The following is an 11,952-nucleotide window of genomic DNA, read 5'->3' as shown; positions in this document are numbered from 1 at the left end:
AGTTATGTCAAACAGCAATATTAGGCTATATTGGCTCAAGAGTTGAGCATCTAATGGGGTCAGAAAACAAAATAATGATCCCATAGACATAAATAATTGAGGAAAACTAAGCAAGTAAAACTAAGAGTGTGTCTTTTACCAAGTTTAGTCTGAGGGGAGGACCACAATCTCAGACTTTGAAAACTCCTGACCTAGAGCACTTTCATGGTTTGGTGAGATGGCATTCAGTATTTATGCACCCAAAGAATGTAACGGCTTGCCTGCTGATCTTAGACTTGCTGTGATGTTATGTTCTTTCAAAACCAAAGACCTTCCTTTTCACTTGAGCATTTTCTTAAATGAACCACTTTTATGCACTGCTTGTTTGTATGTGTGTATCTATATGTATTTTTACATCTGTGTGTGTGTGTGTGTGTGTGTGTGTGTGTGTGTGTGTGTGTGTGTGTGTGTGTGTGTGTGCGTGCGCATGGAGGTCTCTTGTTTATTTGCACATTTTGCTTTTTTATGCTGTTTAATGTAAAACTCTCACAGTTTTGTATGATATGGTTCAATACACTGTAAAAAAAAAAAAAAAAAAGGTGGAGAAACCTTTAAAGTCAGCTGCCTTCACTAGATTTTTTTTTCTAGTTTTGAATTACTCAAACTCTAAGTTTTGAAATAACCTAAAGACAGTTTTGCTAACCTATAATCTTTTGTTCTGATATTTTATTTTTATGCAGATAACTTAAATCTTTGAGTTTTACAAAAAAAAAAAAAAGATTGTATTTCAAAAATTGTTAGCAGTGGGGACCTGAGTTGCCATTATTTGGGTGGTTGAAAATGAAATGTTGAGTTTTCTCAACAACTGCAAAACAGAGGTTCTCCCAAATCACATTTCTAGTAGAGCTTTTCATTTCAAGAGCATGTTATTACAATAATGTTATTATCAATTAATGACAGCTGTCACCAATTAAATTCCTCTGTCCCAATTTCCTCAACTTTTGGAAGCCACCACTGAAACATGCTCCCCGGATGGCCCTCCAAATCCTCCTCATTCTCTGCCTATAGCCCCGGCCATTGTTGCGCTATACGATGGCACTGCTGACCTATACGAATAGACCAACAACAGGCCCGCATTCCCCACCCTCACCTCTCTGCCTGCGTGTATATGATCTGCTGAGTCGACAGGCCGCGTTCGGTTACAAAGACAGACAGAGAACGCGAGAGTCATGAGCGGCGCGGCCTCACCGGCGCGCGCACAAGCGGCATTTTATGCACAAACGTGAGCACAGGGGAGTGCACGCGAGGTTCACCATCACCTGCATCATGTTAATCACAATTAGCCAGAGGAGTACCGGAAGTCTTTCCCCTTGTACCTTCAAAATAATAGTTCAGGGCTGCAACTAATGAATATTTTCATTATTGATTAATTGAAAGGCCAAACATCATGTTACCGTGTATACTGGGCTTCCACAGTTTCAGACACACTTCACAATGAAATGGTGACAATCTGCCTGTTGTTTTCCTGATTAATCAATGAATTGTTCAGTCAACAAAATAACTTTCTAACTCTCCATATAACACTGTACAATTATAGTTATACACACTCAAAAATATCCATAATACTTCATTAATGACAATCATAAAATATGAATAACTCATATTCCTGGTTGCTAACTCATATTTATTGCTGCAAGGTTAATGGTGTATTATACTTCTTGTAACTGTAATATATTTTAATCATTACACAGTGCATTATAATCACTGTTACAATGCACTGTAATGTGATTTTAAGTTACTGTAAGTGGTTCTTGGGTGCTTCAAGTGAAATTCCCCAATGAAACAAACCTTACTCTGCCTCTTGTGTTTGTTGTTTTTTTATTGAAGGAAAGTCTTTACAGAACTTACAGAAATGACATATATCTTATAAAAAAAAGATTCAGTGTTTCAATTTTATGAACATACCTCATTGAACAGTTAATTTAAGGCCAAAATAAAATTTGATAACTTAAAAATATTACACGTGGATTATTGTATTTTCCATTTCTATTGTCTTACTGTGTTACTTCAAATAATCACTGTACCACACTGTACAGGTGGCAGACCTTTATTTTGAAGCGGCCAACAGGAAGTATGATGCTGATCACAGGGGTGCTTCACGTAGTTTGACAAACTCTCCTCGTTCATATAATTAACATGTAGAGGCAACACGCGCACACGCTCGAGCACGAGGCCCCCGCGTGGACGGCGGTATAAAACGGAAGCGCCAGGTGGAGACAAAAGTCTACGTCAAGAGGATCTGATGTGTGAGGAGCACGACGAGAGCAGGTAAGAGAGGCCGGAGAAACACCTTTCCCACGGGGCGGACCGAGCGGACTAACGGCTTGTTCTGACTTCTCCTAACACGGAGCTTTTAATTCTAGCTTTTCACCATTTGACTGTTTGAGAAGTTGAAATTAAGTTTAAAAAAATTTCATATGGAAGAAAATATTGTTAGTTACAACAACTGGAAACTATATGAATTAAATTAAAGTTCACTTAACATTTCTGTTGTTATCCAGTGAATCAACGTGTTCTAGTACTGATAAATGTTACTGTTTAATGTTCATTTTTTCTATTCACCTTTAGAAATGAACAGAGTCGCTAGAACCCACATGACCTCTTCCACGTACTTCCCCGTCATGGGTATAGCCCCTTTCTTTAAGGTGAATACACACACACACACATACACACACACACACACACACACAAACACACATAAACACACATATACGCAGAGGTCTGGGTCAGATTACTTTTGAATGTAGTCAGTTACTAATTTAAATTACATGGCAGTTTTTGTAGTGAGTAACATATTCCATTGGATTACAAAAAATGTAATCTAATCTGGATACTTTTTATTTACTTCAAAATCAAACACTGGAAATATGTAAAAATAGACACAACCATAAAATTCTGTTCCACAAATACACACACACACACACACACACATATATGTATGTATATATACATATATATATATATATACATATATATATATATGTATACATATATATTCTTTTGAAACATGCAGCTTTTGCATGTGTATCCTCCCAACATGTTGGACGCTGTTTCTTTTGTGTAAGTTTGTCGCTGAATGGACTTGCTGGTGTAACACAAGAGGAGCTTTTACTCAAAATGTCAAGCTTCCATTTTCAGTCTAAATGAAAAACAATTAACACTCCATTATCCATTAATCAACATAAAAAAAAACATAAAACATAAATAATCCTTGACAATGTAATTATAATCTGAAGATTTTGCAGGCTCTTTTGGGATTGTTGCTGCTTTTGTAGCTGCTTTTCTGAAAATGTTTTATGCACATTGCAACGTTTATAGTCTTCTTTTCTGCAATGAAATTGTAACAAGTGAAAATATGTATGTATATTTTGTATGATTTATTTTAAATCAAAGGCAACTTGTTCCAGGGAGACCAAAAGCACACTCTGTTCTGAGTGCTCTAAGTAACCTTACAAAAAAGCCTCAGGATTATAAAAAATATATATAACAAAATATGCTTTAATTTATAAATGAAGAAGTGTTTCTGGGGGGAAAGTTCAGCTCAAACTCAGACAAAACAGAAAGCACAAAATAGAAAAATAGAAAAATGCACAGAGCATTGATAAATGTCAATAACAATAACAAACGTTCTTTTCAGTACCTGTGATAAAATAAGAAAAAAAATATATATATATATCAAATAATAAAACACTGAGTCAGGTCATTTAGACGTACATGTATGATGTTTGCATGAAGGACTGGTATAATTGATTGAACATGTGGGAAACTACGATCATCGGTTAAATTTGAGGAAAAGTTGTAGTGGTTGAACAAAATTGCAAAGACGTGTAGAATTCATGGGGATTGGTTGAATTTGCGTTAATTGTCGTTGCAGGACTGTCCAATCACACATTTTTCCAATGTACTCTGGGCTGATTATAGATTTTTTTTTTAATGTAATCTGATTATGTAACCCTTATTACATGTAATCTCTTACTACCCAACCCTGATACACACACACACACACACACACACCACGTCTCCCCCCTGTCCTCCCCTGTATGCAGGTCACTGTGTTCGAGCGGGAGCACTTCCAGGGCAAGTGTCTGGAGTTCACCTCCGAGTGCTGCAACATCCACAACTGCGGCCTGGACAACATCCGCTCCATCCGAGTGGAGAGTGGAGCGTGAGTCACACAGCCTGTACGCCTGCAAGTCTCTTGTGGACAGTTGACTGACTCTGTGTGTGTGTTTATGTAAGTGTGTGTCTGTGAGACAGAGGCAGAGAGGTAATGACGTAGTGTCCAGGCTCCCACTAAAGCGGGTCACTCTATCCTACATGTAGCGTGCACCCAGCGTGAGCAGTAGTGGGGAGGTTGTCTTCTTTTTGCCACAGCTTCCTTTTTCAGGTGAAATGCTGAGAAAGATTTTTTTTATCACAATCACCTGAGGAGCCAACGGGGTCTTTTAACTAATCTGGAAGACATACATGTTGCCATAGTTTCACTCTGCAGGGGCAATTCAAAGCTGCCTCACCTGTGGTCAGCAGTGGATATTGTAAGGTCACGTGATGGTTTTTATCCCTTTGATAAAACGGTGTGAAACTTCCTCCTCTCACACAGTTCATGAGAGAAAAAAGTCAAAATCCCTGTGATGAAAACCACCAAATTTTTAGAAATGCTGCTCTGACAACTATGATATCAAAAGTTATCTCTCTCTATGGTCCAATTTTTGCACGAGTGACTAATTATTTCCAATTTTAAAACCTTCGAAATGTTACGTGTTTAATTATATAAATAAGCAACAATCAAAGTTTAAGTTTTGAAATTAACATCCAGGGGTATTATTCAGTAAAGGGATAGTCTGTATTTTTTGAAGTGGAGTTGTATGTATCCCCTACAGTAGATGACAGAAAACACACCTTCTGTTTGGAGAAGTGGCAGAAACCCATCTAAAACAATCAATATCAGTTTAAGTGTACACTACATTTAGAATATTTTCAATGCTTTACCTTACTGTAACACAGCCCTTTCCAATGGGGAACCGCTATTACATAAGCCAAATATCAAGCTCTCCACAACAACTAGACTCCTTTGGCATTGCCATTTATTGGCTTGCTTGTTTGTGTTATTGCGTGACTTTGGAAAATCTAAAATAATAAAGTCATATTTTGAAACAAAGAGGTCATGTAATAACACAAATTAACTAAACAATGGACGCATCTGTAGATCAGCAACTCCTATGATCTACAAGGTAAAATGGAAGTTTTTGCCAAAGGAGTCTGGTTGAACGAGAGAGAGCAATATTTGTCTTCTTCAGTTTCTCATCAGAAAAGGCTGTCTGATGGCAAGATGAAGAGGTCAAAATATTCTAAATATAGTACACACTGAAACCAATGTGGATTTTTAGGTTTTGCTGCTGACCCTGTCCAAAATCAGTAATTTTACCCCACAGAACACGAGGGTCACTGGTTTGTTGCTGCCTCTATCAGTTAGTTAGTGGTATTATTTGACTTTGATGTATCCAGACTAAACTTTTAAAACACAAAAGTCACAAAATAATGCAAACAAACTAACTGATTGAGCCAGTAACTCCTGTTTTCTGCAGGGTGAAATGATATTGATAGTGATATTTGGCTTGACAAGGTACTCCTGCTGCTTCTCAAAACTGTGGACACGCCGCCCGCCATCTACTGTGGGTAATACACTGATTATTCATTACCTTTGATTAGTCATTATTCAGTACCTCATACAACCCCCCTTCTAAAAATGTGAATTGTCCCTTTAAGAGATTAACCCCTAAAAACTGAAATCTGATTGACAGTGGCTCCCATAGTCATTATATTTCGATTCAAAAATGTTGCTGCGTTCTGATTGGTACATGGAGGTATGACATCACCTTTTGTCAAAGGATCCCTGCCAACCAAAGCGGTGAAAAGAACACAGAAAAAAAGACACAAGAAAACCAAAATCTCTCCCTTTTAAAATGACCAAAAACTGTTCTAATTGGCAGATTATTTGTCATGAATAATCCCTCCAGCAGCCAGCTCGTTATTCATTGTGTCCAACTGTTACACATGCTTCATGGCAGTTTGATAAGATATTTACCAAAGACAACAGTTATGTTGACACAACATCAGATTTACTGTTTGGAACGCTATTTATCAAAATGAAGTCCTAAATTAGCTGGTTTCAGTTTATGAAGTTCATTAGTTATATTTTCCATTTTAATTGATAAACTTTTGTGAAGGTTCTGCCACAGCTGGAGCGTCAGTTGTTTCTTGTTTTGCAGAACAGTGATTGCATTTCTTCAGCTCCAGGTGGCACATTATAATTACTGTACTCTCTGTGATTTTAACAACAATATTTAATGTGCACATCAGGAAAATGACTAAAGTTACAGCATTTGGTTATACTGACCTTTTCAACTTTTTCTTCCTGTGTAGGCATTAAAAGCCTCTTTAATTTTTACCAACTGCATGTCATTGTACATTTCCACAACATCTCTTCTTGGTCACAAAGACAGCAGTGTCTTTCTCTGTCTGCTTCAAGCAGCTGTCTTCTGGTGACTCAGGGTTAGAAAACCTTTAAATCATTGAAGGAACATGTTTTAACACTCGGGAATGTTTATGCTGATGCCTTTTCAGTACAAAAAGTGGTGAGAACTTTTACAGTTATATGATTACATAATGATAGCAAACTTTTTGCAGACTAAGGAGGAACAGACACTGAATACCAAGTCAAGGTACTTTGTAGAAATTTAGTGGACAAATGGCAAGCCTCAGAGTTTACAGGCGAAATTCAGAACCAAATTAGCCAAATGAGCAACCAGGACCAGTGCTGGGAAGGTTAGTTTTGAAATATAATGGGTTAGTTTTAATATATTCTAATAATAGATTAGTGTCTAATAAGGATAATATAGTTGAATTTCCAGCACTGAATGTGTTCTTGTCCAATGACATGGCTTGGATGGCCACAGGCGTACATCAGATTGAGGATGCTTCGCTGTAACTTTATGGCCGTGCCCCGTTTTGGAGGACAGAAAACCAAAGACCCCATAGACAGTTGTATGAATTAATGTCACGTTAATCAAACCTTTGTTTTATAGACATGTCTAATAATTATTTTGTGACTTTGCCTGAACCTGAGTGTTTGACGCTGTAATAAATTTAGGTTGATTGGTTAGCCGTCACGTCCCTTCGTTCTTTCCCCTCCTCCCCGTTGTTGTGCTAAATGTTGATTGTAAATAACAAAACCTGTCAATAGACGCCCGTTGATCTAAACTGAAATTTAGAGAAAACAGTCTGACGCTGCTTTATTATAACATTATCTTATGACTAAACTCCAGCAGCCTCCCACTCAAGCTAACATTAGCTCTCCATCAGTATTAACTGACACCAGCATAATTTAGCTGTTTAATACACTGACAGTGAATATTCATGTGTTTTATGTGCCTCGGTGTGAAAGCTTTGGTTATGAAGACCGTTGTTTCTAATTTCGTATTCAGCATAAATTAGCTAAGTGATATTTATTGTCATCAAAAAGGAACTAACACTGCTGCCAAAATAAACAGTTACCGTTCTCTGGAGGCTTGTACATTTTTACTGCTCTGTTTCTGGAATGCTTGTCTATTCCAGGATGGATGAGGAACCAGAGAGTGTGATGGATTTGTATGTTGATTTGTTTCGCAACCTGTTACACAGCAGCTTTTCGGCATTTTCCTATCTCTCTAATTATTTGCAACTGGGGCCCAATGATATATTTCTGGTGGGATGTGACTAGGCTAGACTAGACTGACTGTGATTTGACAAGAGGTGGTGCATATTCGAATAAGAGAACCAATCAAAAACAGAGCTCAAAATTTGAGTGCAAACTGCCCAGTGAATGGGGCCAGAAGAGAGCATTATAGCATTAACAATGTTATCTGGGCATACGCTGAAAAGATGCGAAGCAAAACAATTAATTTTATATTCTACATTATAAGTTTTTACCTTTGTAATCACCAACGTTTTGATTAGTAAATGTAATTTGAGTACATATTTTAGTCTCTTTAAATAAATGACTTAATGTCGTTACATGTTACTCCTCAACACCACAACAGTTGCCTCTGTACACTCCACCTAAACTAAATGTGCACTCCTCCTCATCTCTGTGAACCCTGACTGGAACATGTCACTGGCTGTCTGGCCAAAACCCCTGAAAATCCTTGTTTTATTTCTTCATCACATTGTCAGTTCAGGCAGATTGTTCTGCAGTGGTTGCTGAGAAAACTGTCAAAATTCTCAGGGTTTCAGAACTAACAAAAATAATCTCCAAAATGCATGATGGCCAATGAGAAACTATAGTATTGTTTGTGGTTTATAAAAAAAAATGTTATGGTATTAAACTGTCTCATTTGGGAACTTTGCACTGTGCAAACGTTAAATGTCATCATTAAACTAATTTAAAATTAAAACTCATTAAAAACGAATAACAATACACCAACAACTTAATGCACCTGCTCGTTATCCTGCTCATGAAGTGCACTGTTTCCTGTGACCACTAGAGGGATTGGACTGTTTTAATTTCCCATCTGCTTCTCTCTTTCTGTACCTTTGACTCTTCTCACCATGTCAAGTGTCACATGTCATCTGTCTGTTTCATGTTCAGACTGATTTTTTTTTTCAGACGTTTACTCCTTTTTTTCAGCTGTCTAACTGTTTTACTTCTTCTCCTCATGTGTCCAGTTGGGTTGGTTTTGAGCACCATGACTTTCAGGGCCAGCAGTTCATCCTGGAGAGGGGCGAGTACCCCAACTGGGACGCCTACAGCGGCTCTCTGTCCTACCACACCGAGCGCTTCATGTCCTTCCGCCCCATCTACTGCGCTGTGAGTACCTGCAGAGTGGGGAGGGCTGAAATGAGAGGAAAGAAGTGGGAGTGTGAGAGCGAGAAAGGGCAAATGGAAATGAAGAGCTAGTGAGTGACAGAAGGGAGGAGGGAGTGACGAGAAGAGTGACTGAAACAGCTCAAATATAGAAACAAGACAAGTCAGTGCAGAGTGACTGCTTGTTCTGTGCAACTGTCTCACACCGACTCTGTGTCACACCCCTTCCACTCCACAGTCTCACTACAGCAGCCGCATGATGATCTTCGAGAAGGAAAACTTCATGGGCCGCTTCACCGAGCTGTGCGACGACTATCCCTCCCTGCAGGCCATGGGCTGGTTCAGGCCTGAGGTGGGCTCCATGCACGTGCAGTGTGGAGCGTAAGTCAGTGCATCATCCCAGCACACTCTAGTTCATTATTATCATCATTATTTTATTTATTTAAATTCTCAGAAAACACGAGAACCCTCATTTACAATGGTTCTGAGGTACAGACATAAAATAAGAGCAGACACAACAGTAGCAATTCAGGAGGATTACATGGCTAAAACAAGGTAAAAGGATTTTTTTGCACTCTGCACTTTTTGCACATATAAACATATAATATATATAAATACTGTATATAATATAGGTCCCATAGCAAATGTATGTATTGCATCAGTCCATCTTATTTGGGATCTATTCATAGAGGAATCACAGACAGACAATTAACCTCATTCCAACCAATATATAATCACCCATACATAAACATAAACAATTTAGTAAACAGTAAGAGCAATTAAAAAATTAACTGATTTTTTTTTTTTTTTTTTTTTTTTTGGTATTAATGAGGTCATCTAAGTATGTGGGGCATACTATCCAAGTTCAGTGAGCTCTCTCATAACAAAAAAATAGTGATAGGAAACAGCAAAATGTGCACCCCTGTATAAATTCATTTTTTTTATAATTTTTATAATTTGTTGCCTTAGTGATATTTAAATATTGCTGTTAAAATCCAACCTGGAACTAGTAAATGCTGCACATGCATTGGTGCGTTAACTCGCATGTGCATCTGTTTTAGAGACAAAGGAAAAGAAAATTGGTTTATCATTAAATACCAGCAAAATTAATAACATTCCCAACAACCCCAGCTGTACCTTTTGTTTGTTTTTGTAGCTCTAAATAGCAGTAGTGTTGTGTGTTGGTAAGAATCTGGCAATATGATACTTGTCATGATACAGGGGTTACAATTAAATATATATTTCGATATTGTGAATAAGGTGATATATTACTATTTTCATAATCTAATTTTAGGAAAAATGTCATGATATAAAAGGCACACCATCATATGCATTAAATTTGAGTTTTAAAAAAAGTTTACTGTTTTTATGCAATCAGAACAACAAAGATAGATAACAGCACTGGTATCTAACAGTCGGGGGTTTAAACACAACATAAAATGAATTGCAGCCACAAGTCTTTGCATGTGTCGTGATATCACGATAGTGTTTTTGAGAATCGATACAGTATCACAGAACATAGTATCACAGTACTCAAGTGTATCAAGAATTTCTTACACCCACATCCATGCTACACACACTAAAAAGTATGCATTACCTGCTAAAAATCAACTTATTAACATTGTCTTTGTGAGCATGTGATAGCATTATAATCACTCAAATAAACTTCACCATTATTTCTACGGCTCAAAACCAAATTTCCATCTTGTAATTTGTTTTTTAATGAACAATATGAGCAGTACGGCCTCAGAGAGCCACTAGCATCTGTGGTGTTCCAGTAATTTTCATGAAATGAATAATAACTGGGTATTTCTGGAAACCTCACATTGCAAAGCAACATGAACAACATGTTTGCAGTGATGTAGAAACACTTATCACCATTTCATAGTTTGCACACCAGAGTATTGACAATGTATTTACTGCCACTGCAATTCCTTAATATGTCATCAAAATGTTTATAAAAAGTGTTCTTAAATGAAAATGATCCAGCATATGACATGAAATCCAGTAACAGTCAGGTTCTCATGTGAATAATTTTCACAATGGTGGAGACTTTCTTTATGTGAGGTATGTCATACTGCTTCTTTCACTTACTTCCCCTCTTCTTCCTTGCTTTCTTCAGCTTTGTGTGCTATGAGTACCCAGGCTACAGGGGCCAGCAGTACATCATGGAGTGTGAAAAACACAGCGGAGACTACCAGCACTGGAGGAACTGGGGCTCCCACTGCCAGACTCCAAAGATCCAGTCCATCAGACGCATCAGGCACTGAGGAGGAGCAGATCAGGACGAGCAGCAGTGACGGCTAACACCCGGACGCTGTGCTTTAGGGGCCTGACTATGAGCCAGAAGCCTGAACTTCAGGACCGCAACTACAACACAAAACATCAGTGACGTAGCAGCTACCTCTTTATCCCAGCTCATATTCATATTTCTGTTAATACTCATTTTGTCTTAGTACAAGTAAAATAAAGTTCAGAATGAGTCCCTGACAAGTCCTTTCTGTAATTCCTGTGTGAGTGCGCTATGCAGTTTGGCATTGTTTCCTTGTGAAGTGAACGTAAGTCTCTCAGCACAATCAGCAGCTGAGACTTTGGTGCTCAGATAACAGGAAGTAACGTGAGAGGACATAACAGACAGAACGGTCACAGAACAATAAGTGTAAATCACATGCTAATCTACATGTGTGTGAAAATTTATCCCAACAAAAGTTTGTACAACTCTGCTGTACAAGTACATTTACTGCAGTACAAAAGTGCAGTTTTGATGTACTGTCTAGTTAGAAATGGGCAATATTTCAATATATTTAAACTGCATATTTAATTACTGTTGAGTGTCTTGTAATTTGTAATATGTTCGTATTTGTAATACTTTTAAAATACATCACTTAGGATGTTATTTTACTCTCAAATAAGACAGTTTTATACCCAGGTTTAAACTGCAGGGGGGAAAAAAAAAAAGTTAAAAAAAAAACTGCCTTATCACTGTCTTAACTAAATATAAGTTAATTATGTGACATGTCATTTCTGTTCCTTGTGACCAGTAGCTTGAAGAAAGAGGCTGCTTTGGTGTC

General features: G+C 37.7%; 1 protein-coding gene across 1 annotated transcript; it reads left to right on the top strand.

Moving 5' to 3' along the window:
* Nucleotides 1-2,228: 2,228 nt before the first annotated feature.
* Nucleotides 2,229-11,238, top strand: cryba1l2 (crystallin, beta A1, like 2). The gene is made up of 6 exons (XM_084713664.1): nt 2,229-2,307; nt 2,608-2,684; nt 4,086-4,204; nt 8,743-8,884; nt 9,120-9,262; nt 11,004-11,238. Exons 2-6 carry the CDS (start codon nt 2,610-2,612, stop codon nt 11,149-11,151), a joined length of 627 nt encoding a protein of 208 aa, XP_084569790.1. The 5' UTR covers nt 2,229-2,307; nt 2,608-2,609; the 3' UTR covers nt 11,152-11,238.
* The last annotated feature ends 714 nt before the right edge of the window (nt 11,239-11,952 follow it).

This window comes from Lutjanus erythropterus, chromosome 3 (assembly GCF_056507025.1).
Source record: "Lutjanus erythropterus isolate fLutEry1 chromosome 3, fLutEry1.hap2, whole genome shotgun sequence".
NCBI classification, from domain to species: domain Eukaryota; kingdom Metazoa; phylum Chordata; class Actinopteri; order Lutjaniformes; family Lutjanidae; genus Lutjanus; species Lutjanus erythropterus.
The sequence above is the reverse complement of the archived record's forward strand: the minus strand, read 5'-3'. Positions and strand labels throughout refer to the sequence as shown.

Excerpts from the sequence above, each read along its gene's own strand:
- cryba1l2 (XM_084713664.1), top strand. The coding sequence starts at position 2,610 with ATGAACAGAGTCGCTAGAACCCACATGACCTCTTCCACGTACTTCCCC. Across the intron at positions 2,685-4,085 it reads GTATAGCCCCTTTCTTTAAG|GTCACTGTGTTCGAGCGGGA; the intron begins GTGAATACACAC and ends CCCTGTATGCAG. Across the intron at positions 8,885-9,119 it reads TCCGCCCCATCTACTGCGCT|TCTCACTACAGCAGCCGCAT; the intron begins GTGAGTACCTGC and ends TCCACTCCACAG.